Below are 25,681 nucleotides of genomic sequence, written 5' to 3'. Positions count from 1 at the left end.
CCAGCTAGAAAGAATTACAAAACCCAATTAGATTGAATTGATGCTTATTTGATCTCCAAGAAAATAACCGTTCAACACCTCAAAAATTTGGCTGAAATGTTGACAATATGTCTCCAATGCCTTGCTTAATTTATCGTAGAGCGCTCAAAATTGAAACAATCATACATATTTTTGCAAACAATTTAGCCAAACCACAAAAAAATACAACATAGAAAGGGAAAAGTATAAAACAACTCAAGGAAACCAAAAAAAAATTTGACTGTCCGAATTTTTAAGTTTACCGATTCGATTTAAAAAAACAACAGTTTCGAAAACGTCAATAAACTTAAAAAAGAATTTGTTTAAGCATTGTCAAAACGAAAAACATGTCCTGAAAATTTTTCAAGCTTCAAAAAAATGATGAGGTCTTCAAAAAATTGATACAAATATCCCAACTCGAATAAATCGATCAATAGATTGGATTTAAATCAACATGATGAATCTTTTTGTTATTTTTTCGCACAATTGTTCTAGTCATTGCCTTTCATTTACTAAATGAATTTGATGTAGGTTTCAGAAAAGCGCAAAACTCAAAACGCGAAAATCTTAATTTGATCAAAACAAATTAATTTGAACAATTTTTAATATTTTTTCAAGAAAGCAAAAACGAAAAACTGTTTTCATTTCGTTGATTCAAATAAGTGTCACGTAAATAAGTGCCTTCACTTCATTGATTCAAACTTAAGATATGGACCAGTAGATAAACATACCAGCAAAATAATAGCGCGCTCACTATGTTGAAATAAATCAATAAGAAAAACATCATTAAAGAAAATGAAAGGACTTTTAAACTACTTGCAGAAAAGACTTTTAAACTAGTTGCAGAAAAGAAAAACGTATATCAACATTAACCAATAAAATTTCTAATTTTGAGTAAAGTTTTGACTTAAAAACGCACACGCGCAAATAGTCATTAAAATATCACAGAAACTTACTCCGGATGAAAAAAAAAACATTCTGATACTCTGATACTTTAGTTGTACTTTTCAATAATGTTTCTATGATTGAGTTTCCTCTGAACGAATTCAATCAGAACCCAAAAAAAACTGGCAAAAAAGTTCAGGTCGTGAACCAAACGTTTAAGCGCCGCGAAGACTCTTTTTCTGTCGGATTTGTCAAAGCTTTTTGACATAGTTATTACACACGGAAGAAGTTGGTTTTTGCAAGCGTGAGCAGGAAAACGGCGAAAAAACTCTGAAAAACAAAAAATGAAGCCAGGAATGAAAAAAAAAAGGTTAAAAAGACTTTTGCTGTGCCGGAATTGATCCACCGCACAAGAGATTTTGTATCTCATGTCTACGCATCTGCGCCATGGTTTGGTTGTAAAGTAGGCTAGAAAAAATTATTTCGTAAAATAACACTACACTTGCTTGTGCTCATAATTTCCTCAATCAGAAAATTCAGGTTTTCATCAACACAAAATTTTTTTAGCACATTGATGGTTTCAAATAGTAAGAATAAGCCACAAACATTTTTAAAAAACTGAAAAATGGAAAAACAAAAAGTTAACCGCTTCAAGAATCGCACCTACGCCATTGACTACTAAACATATGCCTCAATTTGGCTCGAAAGAAATTCATTCAGAGTAAATATCCCAGAAATTTGAACATTAAATTAGCAAGGATCAAAACTTTCAAAAGGGGGCAGCAAACTTTGAGCAGACACAAGTTGATCCGAAAAACATATGATTGAATGTAAAAAAATGAAGTTTTAAGTCCCAACGGACACTAAAATGACCAACACTTGCACCACTTGCAACAAAAATGAAATTTGCTTCCAGCGCAAGAAAATCAGTAAAGTAGCTTTTAAGCCGACACCCTTTGAGCAGACACCAGTTGAAGCGGGAAAAAAATGATTTTATGAAAAAAAATTAAATCTCTAAAATTCACCCCCAGATACTAGAATAAACAACACTTACCACTTGCAATGAAAGTTGCTAGCAGCACAAGCAAACTCTTGATGTGGCATGTTCGCACAAGCAAATCCGTGATGTGGCATTTTCGCTGACAAAACTTGTGCAGACAAATGAAAGTCCGACAATTCAATTTAAAACGATTTTTTTTTCAATTTCATGCAAAATGAAAAAAAAACAAGATCCGTCCGAGACGCAAACCCCGGACCTTAAGATGCAAAGTCAACGGCGTTACTCCTAGGCCAATTAGAAAGGAAACTGAAAGATGTTATGGTTCAATATTAAATAGAAAGGTTTGTAGAAAGAACAGATTAAAAAGAAGAGATGATGGAGCTGAAAAAAAAGTTGTCATAAAAATTTAGAGCATTTAATTTTTAAGGAACAACGAAAAAGCATTAGAAAAAATGTATTTTACCCTCAAAGCTACGCAATGTTATTTGACTTAGCTGAAATATCATAAGTCCAAACAGTTTAACCGGAAAAAAAATCTCTAAAAATCATAATTAAACTGTTTAAATTGTTAAAAAATCGTCTATGTTTTGGACAAAAGCCCAAAAAAGCGTAGAACATATTAAAAATTGCATTTTCAAAAAATGAGCTGCCGTAAACTAGGACGAAAACTACGATTACGAAAAAAAAAACATTTTTTTTCAAGAATTTTATTTGAAAAAGCGATTACCTGAAACGAACTTCCCCTAATTACTACCTAAATGATAGTAATTTTTTTGAACTTTCAAAAATTGGGCCAGCCATCAGTCTGCATGTCAGCAATCGTGAAATTTAAATTTACCATTTCTAATACAATTGACCATTCTGTCAAAAAAGTTATTTATAGTAAAAAAGTCTAGTACCCGATTGCAATACCCTTGCTTATCGCAAGGTTAAACACTACATTAGCATTTTTGAGAAACTGGTACTAAGCTATCCGACTTGGATTAGAAACAAAAAAACTTAAAGAAAAAACTGAAAGCTTTGGATCACAAAGAATTTCGATAAAGTCATAGATTTTAGAGAAAAACAATCATATGTAGAGCTGAGAATTAGTTAAAAATCTTAAGTTCTCTACCTGGCCATCCATAATATTCTACGAGACAAAACCCCTACAAAAACATATCCATGAAAGATACTAAATCATATCAAAAAATATAATAAACTAGAAAATTCCATGTTAATAAATTATTCAGTGAAGCAGACAATGTTCCACATAACTCATTACAGCCAGCAGACAAAGCGTCAATAAACACTATGAAACCAGAAAAAATCGATTGTTTAAATCACTTCAACTTTTAAATTAAAGAGAAAACTATTGCTTTCAAGATTTTTGGATCTCAAAATGTTTTATGGTAACGCTTTTTTCATTCAATTGAACATTTACGAAATAGGGTCAAAATTAATTTATTTTTGCTCAGAATCTTCAAGGTTTGGCACATTTGCAATTCTTTTATTACAGAGCATAAATTGCTTCCATTTAGCAACTTACATTGAATTGAACTTTGAACACATAGCTGAAAAACAAACTTTTCCTAGCAAAAAACTATTCAAATTTTAAAAATCAAAATCGACAAATTGGTTTTTACTAGCTTATCAAATGTAAATTTTATCAAAATCAATTGCACACTCTTACTAGCTTGTCGAATGTGAATTTTATCAGAGTTCAAACCTCTCTAAATAGTATTTAGCAAAACGGTGCAGTAGAATCGGAAATTAATCTGACAAAAATTAAATCTTAAGTGATAATCTGCAAAAGTAATAGTCTGCTGAAGTCTGTTAATTAAGTTACTTTCGGGAAAAAAGTCTAGTACCCGGTTGCAATATACTTGCTATCGCAAATAGAAAAAAAAAGATAGCCAGCAAGTAGTTGAAAAGGTCCATTGAACTCATGAATTTCTTTTTTAAATTCATTTTTGATCAACCATCTTCTTCAAGAGATTAACTCAATTAGAGAAAACTGGATTAATGAATACGCAATTTTTTATACCGATGATTTTTTATACCTGGCAGTTTTTTCGGACAAAATCTCTTTCGAACCTATAAATCATTCATGTTTTTTCGCGCCACTTTCGTTTTTTAATTAGTGCGTGATTTACTTTCATTTTAGCTTATGAAATTATATGAGAAAGAAACATCAAAGATCAAATTTGGCGTTTTAAATTTTTCAAGAAACATCAAAGATCAAGCTTTAAAATTATCACCATCTATATAAGTGTCTTCACTGTGACTTTCAATTACAAAGAAAAAATGCAAAAAAAAAATCTAATTTGGGCGTGAATAAATTTTGAGACTTACTGAGAAAACAAAAATCATCACGACCTTGATAGATATATTACTTCGTTCATTAACACTTAATAAGCAATAGCCCTCAAACGTTACTTGATAACCATTGTAAAGAGATAAAAACACACGAAACTGAATTCCATAAAATAAGTATACATAAATGCTCACCCGCTCAAATACAGTATACTCAAAGAATTATAACACTCCAAATATTACATTAAATAAAACTTAAAGTGGGCCGCTCTTATCAGTATTTACAAAATAGACGTTATAATAAATATTTTAGGCACTTTTAATCATCCCAAAAATAGTACTAGCAAATATATTTAGCACTCACAATATACTATTGTTTTTTACGTTTTAAAATCATCAATAAAATGAGTCCATTACTTCGTTACAGTAAAGTATTGTACTTCTTCAAGCAGGAGTTTTTCAGGAGTAATTTACTACTTCAAGCTTACTCTCCTTCTTCATATCTCGAGTATAGCCCAGCTGTTCAGTCCTCGACGTTGAACTCTTCAGTAACCTCTAGGACTCCGCAGTCCTTGATTGTCACTGTCTCCTTGGGCGAACTTCCGGACACAGGGGTATTTTCAATTGCTCGCACAACATCCTAGGAAAATCAAAATTGAGCGTGAACTTTTTACGACTTTCCATCTAAAGAAACGACCTATAAAAGTGTCTTCACTAAGTTCGTTGACACTTTTGAACAGTTCAAATCTACTTTAAAAGGTAAAAATTTCCTGAAAATCTGAAAAACACTATCTGTGTAGACCTTTTTCCAGAAGAATTTCACGTCCATTAGTCTCTCTCCAGGGACCCATCAAGGGTTGCATGATTTAAATCAGGTTGATTTGATTCAATGATTTACATCGGATTTAAATCACGAAATGAATATCAAATAAATCAATTGAGAACATTGAAACATTTATTTCCTGCATTTCGGCAACAGCTGAATTGAACAGCTTTAAAGTAATTTTTTTTCAGCACTCAAACCTGAGAAACCGGCTTGGAATTTAAAAAATGTGGAAAACATCTCTTTTGTTTTTGGGTCTTTTTCAATGAATTTCATTTCGGTATCATATATGATTGATTTTTTAAACACATATGCGAAGTGGAGCTTCGCATCACTTGCGATACCACAAAAATAGCATTGAAAGTTGCGGACATGAAACGAAAGCCACTAGGTCCAAAGAAAACAGGAACCATAACTAAACAAACTTCGAAATGCTTTCCGTAATGATGTTCTATATGCGGAAAACACGCAAGAAACACATTCGACGCTCAGAAACAGATTCGATGAATATTCAACAAGATTCAAGATCGAAAATAAAATTTAAGTCATGAAAAACTTTAAACTATAAATTCTATTTTCAACGCTTTCTGCGCTCCGGCGGAAAGCATACAAAATTTGGTTCGCTCGAACGACCCAAAATAAGGTTGTTAAGTCGATAAAATATAGGCCGAAAATTTTTTTGAGCAAAAAACAAAAAAAGAAAACATACGAAGTCAAAGTTAGTAGAATTACAAATTGAAGTAGTAAAATAAAACACTACACAGAGGCAAAGTTGCACTTCGTATACACAAGCAAAAACATGACCAATAACCTTATTGGGAAAACTGATTGAGTAAAACTTTGAGACTACAAAACTTCGCAAGTGACGCACGCCAATTATGAGTCTTAATAATTGCTAAGTGACGCAAACCAATTAAAACGCATTAGCAGTACCAATCAATTTGAAAAAAGAAATGTACCAACTAACATGCCTCAATTTGTAGAGCGGACGCGTTATAAATAGTCTACGAAAAAGTTCATTAAAAACATCCGATCCTGCCCAGGTTCGAACCCTCTTATTTTGTTGCGGGTCTGCTTCCCTAGCTCTACGCTACAGATCCCTAATAACTTGAAGCTAAAATGCTATTAGTGATATAATAGTCTGTGTTAAAATCCATAGCATTGGCTGTACTTAATAGCTGGTTATTGATCAAAACGAACACTTTTAAAATGAACACTAACATTTGCGACTTAGGTTGGAAAAAAAGAGAGTTCATACTATCACACAAGCTTTGCTTGTGTAAAAAGCAACTACGATGAAAACTGCATAGAGCAAAAAATTCATAGAGATGTGGCAACTAAGCCGACAAAACATGAGCAGACAAATAATAAGCCGACAATTTTTTTTTGAAAAGGACTAACTGTGCTGGAGACGCTTAGAAATTTGAACTCATTATGATAACGCATGCTAATCGCAAGCGTAACGAACAATACTGAGAAAACAAACCAAAAAAATGAGGCGGGAGTTCTAAAAAACCAATTTAAATCAAACATTCAATAAAATCCGGTTTGTTGCTATCCTTGACCCTGGATCCAAACGAGTACTGTGTAGCAGATTTGATGTCACATCCAGCAAAAGATTCACTAGTTAAACATACCTCTCCTTTTGTCACTTTTCCGAATACGACGTGCTTGCCATCGAGCCAAGCAGTCTTGACAGTGGTGATGAAGAACTGACTACCGTTGGTGTCCTTGCCTGCATTGGCCATCGACAGGTACATGGGTCCCTTGTGCTTCAGCTTGAAGTTCTCATCCTCGAACTTGTTGCCGTAGATGCTTTTACCTGTACATAAAGCACAATAGATATCAGAACTAACTGGTCATTTTGCTTATTAATATCAATTTAAATGCCAGCCATTTTGACCGAAAACTAACATTAGTAGGTCCGCGTTTTTGGATCATTCATCCACTTAACTATTGTACATTGGCGTTGACGAGTCAGTGAACAACAAATGAACATTTCAAAAACCGCCCAAATGAGTTATGGCGGTTTTTGAAATTTTGAACAAATTGACTCCATTTTGAACAAATTGACTCAAACAAAGTAACTCCATTCAATCCACAATCTTCGGAAAATCTTCGGTTTAAGCTATAACAATTTCCATCTTTATTTCCATTTCCCTTTTTCAAAGGGGGAGAGCGGAGAGAAATTCGTTACCAGGTAAGTTTTTGATGACTCTATATTAGTGGACACAATATTATTTTTGTATCAAACGGCATTGTTAAGTGTTTCTTCAGTTAACGCTAACTATACCTAAAGGTTGAAATGTCTGACATAAGGTCACTTTTTATATAATTCCATTTTTCATTAGCCCGCACCTGACTTGATTCTCATGTTTACCAATGGACTGAATACTTATTCATAAAATGTTTGAATCGGCAACGGTGACTTCTTGTTACGCTTAACAGACCTTAAGACTGAAAAATCTTAATGAGGTCAGTCTGGCAAAAGGTGACTTTCAATGTTTGATGGCCTAATTTTTCGGCTAATTTTTTGTGTAGGCTGATTAAACACTTCTCAACCGCTCAAAAATTTCAAAAAATTGTGTGAGCGTAGTTTCTCTGCGCCATTCAATATTGGTTCTCATCTTTGTTTATAGCGAACTATTTCTACCGTGCCCTACCCTACCCTATCGTTACTCTAGGGCGAGCGAGTGTATGCCAGGGCAAGCTAGGCTCAATGAAGGTGACACCGCTCCGATCATCCGTTGACTTTTTTTTCATCCTTTCTTGTTGCAATTATTTATAACCGAGATCAGCCCGTACGGCCATTGAAGGCTCGTTTTTTTATTACAAATCTGTCAGCCTTCGTCCGTCTTTTTAAGGAATTGACAACCGGGTGGGTGGGTGGGTAGTGTATAGTAGGGTGAGGAGAAGCAAGGGTAGAGGAACGATAGTGGTAAGATAGGGAGGCGAGGGAGAGAAGTCAAGATCGGGAGGCCAAGGGTCACCAAGCGGAGGTCGAATGATTGAGCAAAATTCGAGAGCAATTGAACCGAGGTCATTGAAAAGTGTTTGAGTTCTTAACATTCAATTTTTAAGAGCCTTTTCACGCTGGCCCTTATAATTAAAATACTCTGATCAACCCAAACAAGATCAAGCCAAATTAGCTTGTTAACTGATGACCCGGACAAACAATACCTGTAAGGTACTATTAACCAATCCATCCGTGAAACTGATCATGATCATTTGTTTGATATATCGTGTGAAATTAAAATGTGCTTTAAAAATACCAATGCCTAAGGTGGTTGGGACAGTTAGCGGTCTACAAGATGCTTTAAAGCAAACTTTTAAAGCTGCATATCAAGATATCAATTACTCAATCAATCGCATGCAAATCCACCTGTACGATTTGGTGGATGATTTTAATCCCAATCTTAGCGCGGACGAAAAGTCTTATAGACTGGCGCGTCTTGTGCGCAAAAACACTCACATTGAACATTTAAAAAATCAGATCACGAAATCTATACAGATTTAAACAAATCAACATAGCAAAAAAAATCTTTGATATAATTAAATTCGGTTACTCTAAACTTGATAGTTTACAATATAGACCCGGTGAACCCCATGTTTAAAGCCTTTAGTGGGCTTGGACGATGTAAAGCTGGACAACCCACGTGCAGATTCGCGGAAGAGGAGGGCCAAGTGAAGATCTACGAATGAGTCTTTTTGATTGAAACAAATGTCTAATGGCCTTTTCAACCTAAACTCAGAGGCGAAGCTGCGCTTCGCAAACACAAGCGACGAAAATGCAAAAAAGAGCTCTAAACAGGCAGAAGAAAGTGAAATAAGAAAAAGATTTTAAAAAACCATGAACAATTTTTTGTTCAGATTAGGAGTATCACGTTCTCACATCTGCTCCACGAAAGCATGTAATTTTACTAACACTAGCCACCAATAAAACAGCTACAGTTGCTATCTAACTGCCAATGTTATGCAAGCAAGAAATCGACCAAAAAAATTATTTAAATGTTCCGGATATGCATATACGACCTGCTGATTAGGAATCTCACATCCTCGCATCTGCGCCAAGGTTGATTGGAAGTAAACTAGTGCCCCAGCTAAAGCTGAACATACCTGTTCTAATATTTTTTAATCATATATTGTACTGATATGGAAATACGTAATTTTCAAAGTTTCAAAAAAATGGGCTTTACGCTAAACTCTAGTGTTTCTCTGCTCAAGTATGGGATTAACCAATTATTTGAGTAACACTACTACTCGCTCTTTCAATTGACGTCTATCTCAAATTTGGCGGGCTAGCTTTCGAAAAAAAGTGGGAAGGATTTCAAAAATCAGTCAAAAATTCGACTTTTCCTACATCCAGAGATTTTTCTCTACTAAAGCAGGTGAATCGCCTCTGCTTTCTACGCCATAATTTTTAGAGTAAAGATTGAGTCCTTAATATCAGATTTAGCTAGCGGTTTTCGAAAATAGTGACGGAACTTCCAAAAAAGTAGAAATTTGAAAAAGAATTTTTCCGAAGTCCATACTAAATTTTTAACGAAAAAATAGGGTAACACAGATTACGCAGGCAATCAAAAAATGGATATTTTCCATGCCATATTTTTTTCAAAAACAAATCAGGTCAGATTCGCATAATTAATTTTATTTTTCGGTTAAATCCTTTACTTTCGGTTTGAGCAGTCAAAAAGTTTTTATAATTAACCAAAATGTCAAAAAATGGGCTTGTTTGAGGCCATTAATTTTTTCTACCGAAACTTAGCAATAGCCGCTTGAGAAGGGGATATCCCCATAATTTGTTCTTTTGGTAGAAACTTTCATCTCTGATTTGTGCATTAAATATTTGAAAAAAAAAACGAGAAAATTGAAAACAAGTAGGCCAAAAATCACCCTCTCGAAACTTTCGAAGGCCGTAGAACGTGAGGTAAAATGAAAAGAGAATAGCGGAATATGCATGCACATGGAAGAGCAACCCGTTTTCCCATTAAAACCATTTTTGTTCTGACCATCGAAAATGGGGGGAACTTTGGATTCGGGTGTGTTTTATTTCTTTTTCGTTTTTTTTTAGTTTTCCACACACTACCAATCAGCTACCACAAATAATCATCGGACAGGGTTGAGTTATATACCACATTAAAGCCATTTCAGTCGTTACAAAAAATTTCATAAATTTCAAGTCATTTAAAAATTTCATAAACACTTTCAGTGTCGAGAAAAACCGATTTGAAATTTTTGATTTTTGGTCCAATTTCGAGCTAATTAGTAAGATAGTTAGTAATTACAATAACTTTTTGAGCTTAATTTAAGCCGTGAAAACTTAGTTTTACTCAAGAAAAGGTCGTTTTTGAAGTTTTTAGCTCAATTTTGGGAATCAAAAACTTGAAAATTCAAAACATTTTCGCAAAAAATTTTGAAAATATTTTGAAATTTTTTTTGTTCTTCTAATCATTTTTCTTCGAAAACTGTTTTCCAATTGACTTATTTGACTATGACTCATGTCTAAGTTCTATTTTTTTGTTCAGATTTTTTTATCACATGCAGAAAAAAAACGACACCAAATTGAGAAAACATTTTTGTATTTTTTAAAACTGGTCGGAACATTCTGTGCTACTTGCACAGTAACCGGCTATCCTTGTTTTAATCGGCATAGTAGTTTTAGAGAAAATTGAAATTTCTGCGAAACGTGAAAAAAAATTCCATAGCATTGCAAAAAACTAAAAAACAACAAGTCCCATACATTTTCATAATACATGTTTTTTTCAAATAGACCTAACACAAGCCAAAAACAAAGCATCAACATATGCCATTAAATTCTTTATGCTTAAATAAGCTTATTCATGATTAAATTGAAATATACCATAAGTGCAACCAAAAGAGCATTTTTATTAGCGACTTAAGTTAGAACATTTTTTTCGTAATAATACACTACGCTCCCTTGTGTAAATAGACTGAAAAATTGATGCTATGGTTTTCTCACTTGGGGCCTTAATCAATTTAAACTTATTCCAACTACATTTTCCTATTAAGAGTGTAGCAATAATTTGCCGGCCCAACCTTTGCTAAGTGCGTTGTAAAGACTTGAGGTTCCGATGTTTCCGTGAAAAGGAAAGGGCACTCTGGTTATTAATTCCAGAACTGGAAGACCGAAAAAGAGTACGAAGAGAAGCACTGTAAGTCTTGAAGGTGGTCCAACATGAAGCGTCAAAGAAAAAGCAGCAAAGTAAAAAGAAGCAAACAACAGTTTAATTTTTCAAAAAAAGTAATTAAAGATCTTTACGCTCATTTTATAATTAACAAAAACTCTATTGACTTGAAATTTTGACTTGAATTTTTAGCTTTTTTAACCTTTATCTATCTTTTCATCGGTCTTTGTATCTTTTTTATCTACATTCTCTAATCTATCTCTGTTTTATGTATTTTTGTCTATCTTCTTTATCTTTTTTTTCTATTTATCTTTTGATCTACATGTATCTTTAAATGAACAGGGTTTTTCGAATGAACTGTATTTTTATGGAAAATAACGTAATTTCATAAACGTTTATACCCTCGAACTTGATGATAACATGCAGTACAGGCGGATATTAAATACAGTATTAAAACATCACTGATTTAATCAAGAAAATGAGGAAATTCCTTTTCGCTTTTCACAATTAATGAAGAAAAAAACGGATCTACAATGCTATGGAAGAAAAACGGAAGAAAAAAACGGATCTAGAAAGGGGGAAGATTGTTAAGTAGATTAAGTTAGCCGAATTTTCGACCAATCAGAATGCAGCAAAATTATAATTCTCAATACAAAGCTCTAGCGCTAATTTACTGAATTTATTCATAGGGGTGGAGACTCTTAAGTAGATACCATAGTTGGGAGATTGTTTAGTAGATCCAAAAAAAAACTTGCTTGAATATCTGCTATTTATGAAACCCCCACCTAGGTCAAATATCAAAATTACTACATTTTCCATCATTTTCACAATGGAAAACTATTTTGCTTTGAGTTCAAAAAGGAATTCCAAAGATTGCTAGCAACTCATGAAACAAGCGAACTTAAGGAGTCGGTATAAATTAACGAGTCTTCGTGGTAACAGAATATCACTACGCCTACTACGCTTTCGAAGCGCTGATAGCTTTAAAATTTTAAGCGAACTTCCGCAACAAAAAATTCGAGCAAGGATAAAATAGCTAATGAGCAGTTATAATATAATTTTTAGAAAGAAAGAAAGAAAGAATAAATTAAGATAGAAACACATCTATCTTACACGTGATAGAACAAAAGCAAACAAAAGTTTATAGAAAGTTTTTGTTTCTTAAGGCTCTGGCTGGAAAAAGCTTGAAATGTTTTTCTAATTTTTCGTGTGCTGCAACTGCTTTTTCTCTAAGTCTGTTTTCTGCATAAGTTTCTCGTTTTGGCAATTTTGAATGAAGAATATGGTCTTGTTTTGAACTTGACTGTAATAGTTTGTTGTCATGGTTCTCTATGAGCTCGAAAATTGGAGTAAATGTAGAAGTAACACCAAGTTTAAGAGCCCTGCGCTGAACTTTGTCCACATCGGCCAATTCGGTCGAATTGGCACATGCCCATACCGGTAATGCGTAAGTAATTTTACTCTGCACCAAAATTTTGTATAAAATATCAAGGGCAGAGATGTTCATACCAAATGTCTTTAGTCTATACAAAAGGTATATACTGCTGGTTACTTTTTTGCATAAACTTTTGATGTGCGATGAAAACGTAAGCCTGCTATCAAATAATACTCCGAGAATTTTAAGCTCTTCCACTTGCTCAATACCATCAAAAGCTTGTGGTACTAAACTAATGTCATTCGGTTTGACAGTCATCAGTTTTGTTTTTCCCTCGTTGAGTATGAAGTTATTTGTGGAGCACCAAGTTTTAATTTCCTCCAAAACTTTCATCGTGTTTTCGACCGAGCCGAACCCCGCTATCACAGAGTTTGCATCGTCCGCAAACTTTATAATTCTAGCACTGTTTGTACTCTCCAAATCCAAATCATAGCTTACTGTATTGAAAAGCGGCGGGCCAAGAACTGTTCCCTGAGGAACACCTTGGTTAATGCATAGCAAGTTCGAACGCTGAGAATTACTTTCCGTGAAAATTTTTCTGTCCTGAAGAAAATTTGCGATCCAATTGATTATGAATGGATTGATTTCCGGTCTAACTGATTGTAGCTTATCAATTATAATTGAATGCTGGGCTCTATCAAATGCTTTACTAAGGTCTATTGATAGTATCTGTATATAATCAGCTTTACTTTTCTGAAAAGAAGCAATTTCTTGCTGAAGACAAATCATAGCCGTTGTGGTAGACGCTGAATTTCTGAAACCGTGTTGGTTTTTAGGTAACCAGCTGTTGTACTGTGCTGAGATGAAGTTTTTCATAATAATTCTTTCGAAGAACCGAGAGATTACTGGGGTGATTGAGATGGGTCGATAGTCCTCAGGGCCCATAGGGGCTTTGCATTTGGCGATCGGAACTATTTTTGCAGTTTTCAGGAGTGAGGGGACTTTGGTTTGCAATATTGACAAGTTCAATATCTTTAACACTGGTTCTGCAAGCGAATGAGCGTTCTCCTTCCAGACCCAATACGGAATCTGGTCGGGTCCGGTAGCAGTTTGTTTTAATCGTTTGAGCTGGGAGTATATTTGCTGTAGTGAGACCTCTGAGGAGTCATAACCTGATACGTTACATACATGCGGCTCAATATACTCCGTAGAAGTACAAATGTCCGCAAAGTATTGATTCAGCTCGTCAGGTTCGTGGTTTGCTGTAGAAGTTAAGTTTTTTCGGCCTGTTAAATAGTTCACTTCTTGCCACCAAGATTTGGTTCCACGTTTACTTTTTGTGAGATTCTTCTTTATCTCCATTTTGATAGCATTTTCTACTTCGGTTGAAATTCTGTCTTTTTTTTCATGCGGTACTTTTTCTTGAGAAGCGATTTCAGCAGAGGAGTCATGTAATTGGGGTCTCTAGCTGAAAGACGCACAGTTTTTATAGGACAGGTAACATCTAGAAGTTCAAGTAACAAGTTATTTAACTGGGTAAAGGCTAAGTCTGGGCAAGAGTAATCAATAAGGGACATATCTACTCGGTCCAAAGTGATACCAAATACTTCTCTGTTAGCAAAACTTGCTTTTCTGAATGATGCGTGGTATCTTTCTGTTTTTTCTTGTAAGGGCTCACAGTAAACCGCTAAGTGATCTGTCGACAAATAGCAGTTTATGACGCTGGTTGGTTTGTAAAGCTCTGGTTTTGAGCAAAGAACTTTGTCCAGAATTTTTTCAAACCGAGTTGGATTTTTGTTAATTTGTACAAGGTCGCTAAAGTCGGTCAAGAGGTCACTGTTGAAGTTATTCAAATCTCCAGCAACGAGAAATGTGCAGGCTGGATTTTTTCTAAGTACTATTTCTCTTTTATCCAGTATATATTCAGCGAGTTGTATGTCACAGTTTGAGTCAGGCGGGTAATAAATACAGCCAACAAAAAAGTTTCGTTCATTCAGTACACAGTTGAGCCATAAAGTTTCCGAAAATGATTGATGCGAAGAGTCTTCAAACAATATACATTCAGTTTGTAATGATTTTAATGCGTAAATACACACACCCCCAGCTCTAGTTTTGGAAGTAGCATTGAAGTTTCTGTCAGATCTGAAAAGATCATAACCTTTAATATTCAGTGAGTCCAATAAAATAGAGTCATTTAGCCAAGTTTCGGTAATTAAACATAAATCAGGTTTCAGTTGATTGAGATCCAATATGAGGCTAGATATTCCATTTTCTTTTTTCAATGATCTTGCATTTATTAATAAAACAGACGGAGCCGGAGGACGTGCTAGTCAGACAGGGACAACAACCCCATCAACAAGTAATTTGAGATTACGGATTTTGATGGAATTTTTGTCTGTTCCAGTATTTATTAGTTCTCGTCTTTTTTTGAGGACTTTTCTTTCTTCAAGACGTTCTTCGCGGGTTAGATCAGGGGAAATGTAAACATTATTTTTCGTTCCAAACTTATCCAGAATTGCTTTGGATACAAGTAATTCGGCATCTGTTCTTGACGTTAATTCCACAATTAGTGTTGTCTTTATCCGGGTCGTATTTACCTGCTCGAATAACACTATTTATTCTAAGTTCTTCGAAACCCAATTTCAATGCTATGTTTTTGACTTTTTTGATGTCGTCAGTTTTCCGTTTGTAAACGTTGTCTTCAGAGCTCTCAGGCAAGCCGCTCACTCTGATGGATTTTTTTGTGACTTCAGACATAGATTGTTGAACAACATTGTTTGGGGTCACAACAGTTTCTTTTTCAGTTTTCATTTCCGTGAGTTGATCTTTGACTTCGTTCAGTTGCTTGGATATTTCTTCGAATTTTTTCTGAAACAGTAATGGTGCTTCGTTGTTTCGGTTATGTGATTCTGTGATGTATGGTTCACATCTCCACATGAGTCCTTTGACACTACCGAGATAAGTCACAACCGGGGCTGGAACCCCTGAACACAGTTGATGAAACCACTTGAAGCACCCTGAACATTGTAAGGTATTCAAATTGCACTCATCACCACAAGAGCCACATGGATATTTCGGTGTCTTTTTCTTGGTTGGCATAGTCGATAACTTCCAGTTCCAAAATGATATAATCGTTTGTAGTTCTGTTGTCGATGATAAGTTGGAGCGCACCCCGGCGCGCTCAGCAATTCATTGATCTGGAAACACTATTTAATAAGTTATGCCAGAAGAAAAAGTGTGACTGGAAATGCTCACCTCCAGTTCCATCTCCTCTGGTGAAGTCACCGCCTTGAATCATGAAATCTTTGATTACGCGGTGGAAAACACTACCCTTGTAACCTTCTGGCTTCTGAAACAGTTTTTATTTAAATGAAGTGAATGATGAACAAAGATGGATCTGTTTCTACATTCGAATCAGCATCAATCGACTGGATACCTCTTTCTGAGCTAGTTGCACAAAATTTTCAACTGTCTTCGGAACAGTTTTTCCAAAAAGGCCGATTTCAATCCTTCCAATGTCCTTGTCTCCGATTTGGACATCGAAGAAAACCTTGAAAAAAAAACATATTTATGTATTATTTTCGCAGTTTTCGACATTCCGGAAGACCATTTTCTTACCTTCTTAGTTACAAGAGGGCCCTTTGATTTTGCTTCCCCGGTGAAGAAGAAGAACACCAAAAACAATGCAGCAATTCCACTAAGGGCATACCTAGAGAGAAAAACATATAATTTAATTATTGATAAATGAAATCTACACCATCTCAAGAAAGATACTCACATTATTCTGTTCAACTTAAGTCTCGCAATATTTGTGGATAGCAATTGTATCTCTGAAAAAAGAAAATGAAAAAAAAATTATGATGCAATAAATTACGCAACAACAATTGTAAGCTTCTTATTGGTTGATTTCAGAGTTTATATCGCTCAAGTATTTCACGTTTTTGTATGATTTGACCATTTAATAATTTAGGTTGCAATTTTAAAGTTCTGACGATTCACAAAATGTGCGAAAACAGGCCCTGTCCCATTAAAGCTATTCCAGCCTTGCTACAAAAATAGTGACGAAATCGTTGGAAATTGATATTCTAAAACTGGCTTTCCTCCTGAAATAAAAGCATAGACTACTGAATCATAAACTATTTGTTGTAATCATTTTCACAAAATTAACAAAAAGCGAGCAAACTATATGCGCCCGACTACTACAAAAACGCAGTATCAAAAATGATAAAATTACAAAAAGGATAGCCGGTTACTGTGTAAGTTGCTCAGAATGTTCTGACCAGTCTTAAAAAAAATGCAAAAAAGTTTTCTCAATTTGGCGTTGCTTTTTTCTGCATGTTGTGATTAAAAAAATCTGCACAAAAAAAAGAACTTAGGCATATTTGAGAGCCGTAAAAAAAGATCAATTGGAAAACAGTTTTCGAAGAAAAATGACTAGAAAAACGAAAAAAAAAATTGAAAAAAATTTTAAAACGTTTGAATTTTTTGAGTTTTTTTGAATTTTCAAGTTTTCGATTCCCAAAATTGCGCTAAAAAACTCTTTTAATTGATTAAAACTAAATTCTCACGGCTTAAATTAAACCTAAATAAGCTATTGCAATTACAAACTACCTTACTAGTTAGCTCAAATTAGACCAAAAAGTTAAAACTTCAAACCAGTTTTTCTCGACACTGAAAACTTTCGAAAAAATTTCAATGTAATTCGAATCACGACTGAAAAGACTTTAATATTTTATATCACTCATTCCTGTCCGGTTGTGGTAGCTGATTTTGCGTGGAAAAAAACTAAAACACACCCGAATCCAAAGTTCCTCCCCATTTTCAAAGGTCGGAACAATGACAAAAGACACTTATTCAACAATAGTAGACACAGAAAATTCGAACCACGTCATTCAAAAATTCAAAAAAAAACACTTTCAAAACCTGAATAACCAAAAAAAAACTATCGAAATTGAAGCTTCCAACACTAGGTTTCTTTGAGTCATCTAGATTTTTCACGACTAAAGGAAAAAAACTTTTCTCCAATAATAACACTTGCTTCTAACTAGACTAGATTCTAGACTAGAAAAAATTCGAGCCTGTTCTTCTCGACACTGATAAACCATTTCGTCGAATCACTTTCTTCGGCCCATTCTGATGCTAAATTATAGCGTGGGAAGAAAATTAAAGACACTAAAGCAAACCCTTAAAAACTAAACGACAATAACGGATAATAAAACAAGGAACACTTTATTTACTAAACAAAATAGTCAGTGCATTAGCATACTAACAGTGTATTATGTACTAAGTCAGATTAGTTACTCACATGTTTGAAAAAAAATCAGAAGACATTATTATACCAATAAAATAATAATAATAATAACAAAGGATTTAGGAATATAATCCAAGGGTTCGCATAAAACCCAGTCATTGTGTTCAATTTAGGAATATAATCCAAGGGTTCGCATAAAACCCAGTCATTGTGTTCAAAGGTTAGTTTTCAGTTATAAAAGTAAGTTTCTTCAGGTCTCTACAGTTGTTGCATTCGCATAAAATGCGCCAAGTGCATGTGTCTGATTCGTTGTAGCGAGTTTTGAAAAACTTTGTGTACAAAATAATCGAATCAAGAATGAAAGTGGAAAAAACTATTTATTTGTACACCCTTAAGCATTTTAATATTATTAGGTACAAAGCTGAATAAGTTACTCACATGTTCGAATAGAATCAGAAGAAGTTATGTGCCATTCTGCCAGATTGGCACAGCGCAACCTTCCGACGAAGCACGAATCAGAGAGAAAAGGCCTTAACAGTAAAAAAGTGCTTGAAAGGGGGGTCGAAGTATTCTGATATTTTCTATTTTTTAAAATTTCGATTTTCAAGTTGATATTTCTCAGAAATACGAAAAACGGCCATTTTGACCAAGAAAGCTGAAAAAATCAGAACAACGACAAATATTGTGAAAAACGGTCGCACAAGAGACGAAAAACACGAAGCCTCTTATCGTGGCAACAAAGCACGATAAGACCCTTATCAGCGGATATTAGTGGAGAAGGACGCTTCGGTGGGGAAGGAATATTCAGCGGAACCCTCCCGGGACGCAAATTAGAAGAGATAAGAGGGTTATCGCAGGAATATTACGGGAGCGGAGGCTTGGTCCCCCAGAGACTGTTTTATGTGAAGGGACTGTATAAAACTGACTGTATAGCTACTTGGATGTCGTGAAACTTTAAATTAACACCGGTGTAACTTGATATTTTAGAATATGAGTAGCTAGAAAGAGGAAAGGGTCAATCAATCTCCAATGGATTTAATATAGAATGTAACATTCGCCCGGAAGATACATATCGACGGATAACAAAACTAAGTCTTAAGACGACTGGCTAGCGTCTAAACAGAGCTTTGCATGTTTTTCACCGTCTCTACCAAGCCAGTACTTTTCGGTGGTCTTTCTTACATCAGGCTGACAAAAACGTTACTGTTCTCCGGCTTCGACCAGAACGCTCAAATTAACTGAATTACATGCGAAATTAGTGAGCTCATGGCTGGGTCTCTGTATCCCCAGACCACGAGGTCACTCCTAAAAACAGGGCTACTATTTATTATATTACTATTGTTTTTGTTCAGTAGATAAAAATCATCATCTCCATCGAAGATGGATCAACCCTTTCCCCCAACTCCTAGCACCTCATCCTTGTCAAAACTAATCAAAATATCAGTTAAATTCAAGTCAGGACATGACAGGATGCTAAAAGTTTATGTGAGTTAATAAAAGTTTCCGTCCCGAGACCCTTCCGGATTCTTGAATCCGCCGAATCAAGCTCCTTACTCTTGATTTCTTGCTAATCCGGAAGGCTGGTTCTCACCCTTCACCGTTGTTGGCAACGGCCTTGCAACTATTGTAGCAGCACAATAGTTGCAACTCGGAGCGTTCTCTGCTATTCTGTAGTTCGTTGTCGTTTTCCAATCTCGATTTTCGTACTGTTCGCAATCGGAGATAAAAGTTGTTCTGTTTTTCACTCGCTTTTTGTTAAAATGGCCGTTTCAGCATTTCTCAGAAATGTGACGTCATCATTCGAATTTTTGAAAATTTAAAATACTAGAATATTCTAGCCCTCACCGTTTGGCTAAACGTTCCAATAACGTCGCTAATCCTTCGAAATCATCAACTCGGAAGGCTTACTGCTCAAAATTCGAATCCCGCATAAATTGCATTTTGGCCATTCCGGTCGAATGTCACATACTCCCCGGACAGTCCGGTCAATGTCCTCATTGAATCGCGCAATGTTCTAAATGGTTACAGTGTCATCGAACAGAATTTACAAAATGCACGAAATTACTTTTATCTACGTCACATCGACTCACTGCAGAATATAAATGGCATCATACTACATCACTATAGCCTTCAAATTCTTTCATTAATCTGCACATTGAGGATATGACTTAAGATAAAACATATTTTCTGACTTCCAGTGTCAAATGTCCCGATTGAAACTTTTTCTCCTAGATTTAAAAGGTGTTGGCTTGCAGGACAGTCCTGCCAACCAACCAGCTAAAATTATCCTACTATGCTCCTTCCCTTCGGAAATCTTGCTTGTCTATTGTCCTGAGTATTAAAACTAAGAAACTTTGTGGTTAGAAAGAACAATGCAACAACCTCCCTCCTCAAGAAGTTACTCAAGTTTTTCATGTCACCACAAAGTTATCAGTCTTCCTAAGTGATTAAAAACAATCATGCAGGCTGGAATATTTAAATATACTCTTCCCTCAAGCCTTTCTAAATAAATAATAAGTGAGTGTCTCTAAAGCCACTTCAACTAAAACCAAAATGCAAATTTAAAAATGCAACAATTCCAAAACTCAACTAAATGTTTCAGTTTTCAATTACAACTTGGTTGCTTGGTTTCTCACTTGAGTTTTTCACACACATAAAACAATTCTGAGTTTTAACTTTTCTTCATCATCCCTTTGTTTTCTTCTTTTTTCGTCGTTTAGAAGTTCTAAAACTTCTAAATTCTTCTAATTTTCTTTCTTGCTGCCTCTTGTTTTCTCGACCATTCGTCAATGCTCCATTTCCTCCTCCTGTGACACTGACTCCGCACTCTCGGTTTCCGTGTCTTGTAGCACGTCATTGACTATCCTGACGCTGTTGGAAGCCGTCCTCCAACACTTCTGCTCTTCCACCCTCTGTTTACAGCAAGGTAGGGGATCCACGTTTGATTCTCTGTTTCTACAGAAGCTGTTGTGGAGACACAACGTCACGTTTCTCTCCAAATCTTCTTTCAGCATCTCTGCCTTCTCATTTCCACTACGCTCGCTCGTCCTGGAAATTCTTTTCACAGCGGTGGTCACTGCATTCCGATGGGTCACGAAAGCTCGCTTGAAAGCTCCTGCCCCAATGTCTAGCTGATATTCACTGTACACTCTGCCATGTTTCGACATATGCTTTTTCGCATACTCGTACAACCATGCAGTCATGTTAGCTCTGAACCATGGCATCAATCGTTTTCTTGCCCATATCTTCTTCACTTCCATCGGAATGTTTAGAACTTTGCACATTGTCTCAAAAAGATCTAAATCTTTTAGACAATCTAATTTCTGCAATTGTTCTCTCGTCGGTGCCTCCTGTCTATTATTTTCTCTCACATGAGCTTCCAGCCATCGTATCGCCATCATAACTCCCACTATCACTATTGTTATGGGCTGTGATGAATCTGGTAAACCCATGGAGAGCAGCTCTCCAGAGTCCCAGATCAACACCAAATTACTACGCTTGGGATACCACCAGGTCTGCAGCAAGCAGTGGCAAGGAAACTCGTCATGTGTCAACATGATGCTCCTCCAATTGCGTTTTCCTGAAGCTTCCAGCAATGGTTCCACTTCCATCATCACTCGGTGGATTTCATCATTCTCATCTACTGCATTGTAATCTGTGACAGTTGATCCTCTCTGTTTCTGTTTTTCAAAGTCACTGAAGTTCCCGCTCACATATCCCATGAACTTCTTTCCTAGTATTGACTCCAACTCCTCTTTGGTTCTCTCTGGAACTGCTGAGAACATCTTACATAGTAACTCGTAAGACTTTTCAGACATTCTCGCCAATCTCACGCACTTTGGCACTGAGAAAGCTTGATCCACGATCGTTCTTGTACTCTTCACGTCCACAGCCACGAAATGTACAGGGTATCTGCTCTTGCACATTGGAGCCAACGTTGAACCCACCAAATATCGTGCTCCTGATGGTCTACAATAAGTTTCGCTGTGTCTGATGTTCATCTCCGTTTCGATTGCTTCCCTCCATTTTCCTATATACTTCTGCTCAGTCTGCAGAACTCCTGGGAATACTTCTACGCTGATGGCTGTGACCATCTCATGTTTCTGTTCTAGATTCAATAGTGACTCTAAAGAACCAAACATGCTGTAGAATCCTAGTGCTGTCACTAGATTCACATCGGTTCCTCCATGGCAATCTGCTATCAGTTCCGTTTCCGTTCTTGCTTTCATCACTACATTTCCAAACAATACCGTCAACTGCTTGTGTTGTTTCTCCAGGGTTTTCACACAGTCTAGACTTCCACAAACGTGACCCTCTAGTCCACAGACTTCCGCCAGACAGCTACCAGGTTTGACCCGGTCTTCTGGTCCCCAGCCAGGCAACTCCACTCTATCTTCTCCGTTGCTCTTAGAGGCTGTTATCATCACATTATATATGATGTTGAGGTCACGCAGGTTACAGTCCGCATTCAGTTCCCTCTGTATGTCCTGTGTCGCCCGTAATATTGAGTCAGCGTTGGGACTAGGACACCACGATGGCTTCATCAATTCCCACACTGCCATCAAGCTCGTTCTCAGTAATTCATCTGAGAATCCCAACCCAAATTCCACTCTCTTGTCGGATTTTGGTACTGAAGGTGCAGTCACCTCTTCTTCCAAGACCAATCCCAATTTGGCCTGTGGATTGTTAACGCTCTTAGTCGTCACAATTCTGGACGTCCAGAATCTTAGTAACACCGCCTGCTCATAATCAAAGAAGCAATCACGTATGTCTTCACTCAGGAAAGGATTGTACGCTATCCCTATGATCCCGGATACATAGCTATATGACTTCTTCTTGATCGGTCCACAGTATTCACTGGATTTCGGCAATGCTCCCATAGATTCTTTAGTGAGCCTCAACTCCTTGTTTGAGAATCTCCTGATCTCGTCTATCTTTTTCATGGGTTCCAATTCTTCAGGTTCTTTCATGTTTACCCTCATCGGTTTACTTTGCTGCATATCCAGCATTGCTAGTAAGAACATGGCTTTCGTTCGCTCATCGCCTTCCTTCAACATTTTAACACAAGTGCTTAATGCAGGTACTGAGATCTGCTCTATCAGGAATCGAATGAAACAGAGAGCGTCTCTCCGCTTTGCACACGCTACTGCTGCTCCCTCCTGGACTATCAGATCCCTCAGATTCGTCATAAGGAAAACTTTTTCCTCCTTTGATCTCTTCCTTTCTTCCGAATCATATTCTTCGCGAGTCAGTCCCATCATGCACCAGGCGAGCCTGAGTTGTAATTCTGTCCTTACGTAAGGTACTGCCACGAGAGCATGTATTCTTGGCGTAGTCCTCATTTCTTCTTCGAAATACCTCAATACTACTGCTTTCCATGGAAGGCTCACTAACTGCTCGATCGTCTCCGCCTCTACGTCAGACGACGCCAAAGTTCCATACGCCTTCTGCTTGAGGGTGGTGCCTTGCAACATCATTTCCAGATAACCCTCCATGGCTTTTTCGTCTTCCAGGGCCACTACATACCCTCTAGCCGAGTTCCGGTATTCCAACATCTCCATGTATCCACCGGTGGGTACATCTATCGACACTGTCTCCGACACTGTTAGTCGGTTGTATTCCACTGGTGTCAGTTGTCCTGCAACACTCCCTTTTCCATGATTCATGGGAGATGGTTTGAAGTCCCTCATTTTACTCTCTCCACATTGACTGAGTATTTCCATTTCTAAAGTTGCTCCAGTCAGAGTGCGGTCACTCCTTTTGGATTTATAACCGGTTGACTTTATCCCCGCCATGAGAATGGGTGGCACCATCGCTATATCAGTTAATATTCTATCTGTGCCGGACAATTGATAATCACCCTGCCCCAAATCCATAACTTCTTCGACTCGCTTCCTTTTCGCTGAGTTACCAGTTTTCATCGATATTTCTGAATCCACTTTCGTCTTTCCAATTCTCCTCGGCATCACTCTGCTGCCTAACTTCATTTTCATCGCATTGATTTTATCAATCACCATTTTCGATCGCATCGTTCCTCTCCTGGTCCTTGACAGGTACACCACCTCTCCTTCATTATCCTGCGGTGTCATCTTGATGGGAGAATTCGCTTCACTCTCATCAGTGGCTGAGTCGATCAATAACTCACTCAGTCTCCCTTCACACTCATCAAGCTTGTCAAGTACTTCTCTCATCAAGGGTTGATTGAGACCTGTTTTGAGAATGGACTGGGTCCCATAGCTCTGAATCACAGTCCAGACTTCTTCCATGAACGCCACTCTGTCCAGCTTACATCCCGTCCTACTCTCGTGGTCTCGGTGATGTACTTCCCATTCTTCTTCGGGTAGCGTTCCCAAGAAAGGTACTCTGGCTGAGGCCTCTATTCTTCTCCTCCGAGGTGATTCCATGAGGATTCTCTGATCGTTATTTCTTGTATTGCCAGGAGAGCTGCTCTCCGGCAAATTCCGTTTCATCTCCTCAAAGGCTGACGGAGGTTCCAGTGTCGAGATGCCTTCATCCGCTGGCTCAGTCGTTTCCAACGTGTCTGCATTATTCTCAAGATCACTGAAGATATTGAAATCCAGGCTGGATGTTCCTCCTGTCGATGCCCTGTCGTCCTCCCCACCAGCTTGATCTTGTTGCATGGGTTCTTCAGTCTGACGGTTTCCACCCTGTCCGTCATCTCCTTCTGACTTGTCCCTATTCGAGTTCGATGGTCCTTGTTTGTCATTGTCAGCTTCTTCCTGGAATCTCGGTATGAGCAATGTACCGGCTGATTTATCTTCCTCTTCTCCATGGACCACTTTGATTTCTTCGCAGCCGAAGGGTGCTAGGAAAATTCTCGTCTGCAATACTCCCGCAGCTTTCATCTCTTTTCTCACACTGGTCAGGATTACTGAGGCTTCAGGCAATTCAGTCCTGCCTCTCATCCTCATTGGAGCTAAGCCTAGTCCCCTCCATTCCTCATCAAATCCTTCAGGCTTGGGAGTAGCAGCGTTGCTGATTCGCCTTCTCGTCGCTTGATCCGTGTACGCAAATCGTGTGTACTGTAACACGGCGGCATTTCTCCCCACGAAGTATGGATCCATCATCGCCGAGAAATTCCCTACTCTCCTTTCATTGGTTTCGAATGCTCTCAACCTAGGAGTTTGTACTACGGAGACTGCTCCGAGCAACATCCTTCTTATCAGAGGGAATTCAGGGATTGCTTCGGGTAGCTTCTTGTAATCGCCCCAGTCCTTCGTCTCTTCTCTCACCTTGTGATACGCTGCTGTGAGACGAGGCACTCTGGTCATTTCGCCACTCGTTTTGTCATAGGGCCTCAGATTCCAAAGCTTTGGAAACACCTCGATGTGCCCTCTTTCTACTTCTCCCATGCGGTCACAGAAGTGATCGTCAAAATTGATGACTGTCATCTCTGGCTCCGATATTTTCGCAAATAACAGATCTTCACTCATGAGCTCTCGCAATGCGTGCTGCTCACACCAGTTCAGTGTACTACCGTCCACTGCCGATATGAGGTTCAGGTGCAACACCGACCTCCTATATGCTTCCACTTTAACGTCAGGGAACGCAAAGGTGACTGCTGGTCCATAGATCACTGTCACGAACTCCGTGACTCCTCTGATCAGTGCCAAGGGATCGATTCTCATAGCTAAGCTCAAATCTGTTAACAGCGGCATGCCTCCAACATGTCGTCTAACATCTTCCTCTCTTTCAATTGTCTCGTCTTCTCCGGTTCCAAAGCGATTTTGCTGCAAGAGATACTGGATAAGAGTGTGTCTCAGATCTCTTATTCTGTTCCACGAGTCTGTGGATTTCTTCATATCCAGATTCCTCACTCTCTCTTTCATCTGCTCTGGACAACGTGCCAGTTTCATCAGTCCTCCCA

General features: G+C 37.3%; 1 protein-coding gene across 1 annotated transcript in view; it reads right to left on the bottom strand.

Moving 5' to 3' along the window:
• Nucleotides 1-4,342: 4,342 nt before the first annotated feature.
• Nucleotides 4,343-25,681, bottom strand: part of LOC134838935 (peptidyl-prolyl cis-trans isomerase B-like) — a 332,107-nt gene continuing 310,768 nt past the window's right edge. The window contains exons 2-7 of the mRNA XM_063854288.1: nt 16,321-16,374; nt 16,161-16,251; nt 15,979-16,092; nt 15,798-15,891; nt 6,659-6,843; nt 4,343-4,838 (exon numbers count right to left, since the gene is read on the bottom strand). Of these exons, the coding sequence (XP_063710358.1) occupies nt 4,722-4,838; nt 6,659-6,843; nt 15,798-15,891; nt 15,979-16,092; nt 16,161-16,251; nt 16,321-16,322 (603 nt within the window). The 5' untranslated portion in view covers nt 16,323-16,374 and the 3' untranslated portion in view covers nt 4,343-4,721. The remainder of the gene's footprint in view (nt 4,839-6,658; nt 6,844-15,797; nt 15,892-15,978; nt 16,093-16,160; nt 16,252-16,320; nt 16,375-25,681) is intronic.

Source organism: Symsagittifera roscoffensis, chromosome 2 (assembly GCF_963678635.1).
Source record: "Symsagittifera roscoffensis chromosome 2, txSymRosc1.1, whole genome shotgun sequence".
In the NCBI taxonomy this organism is placed as follows: Eukaryota; Metazoa; Xenacoelomorpha; order Acoela; family Convolutidae; genus Symsagittifera; species Symsagittifera roscoffensis.
This window is presented reverse-complemented; position numbering and strand designations above follow the sequence as displayed.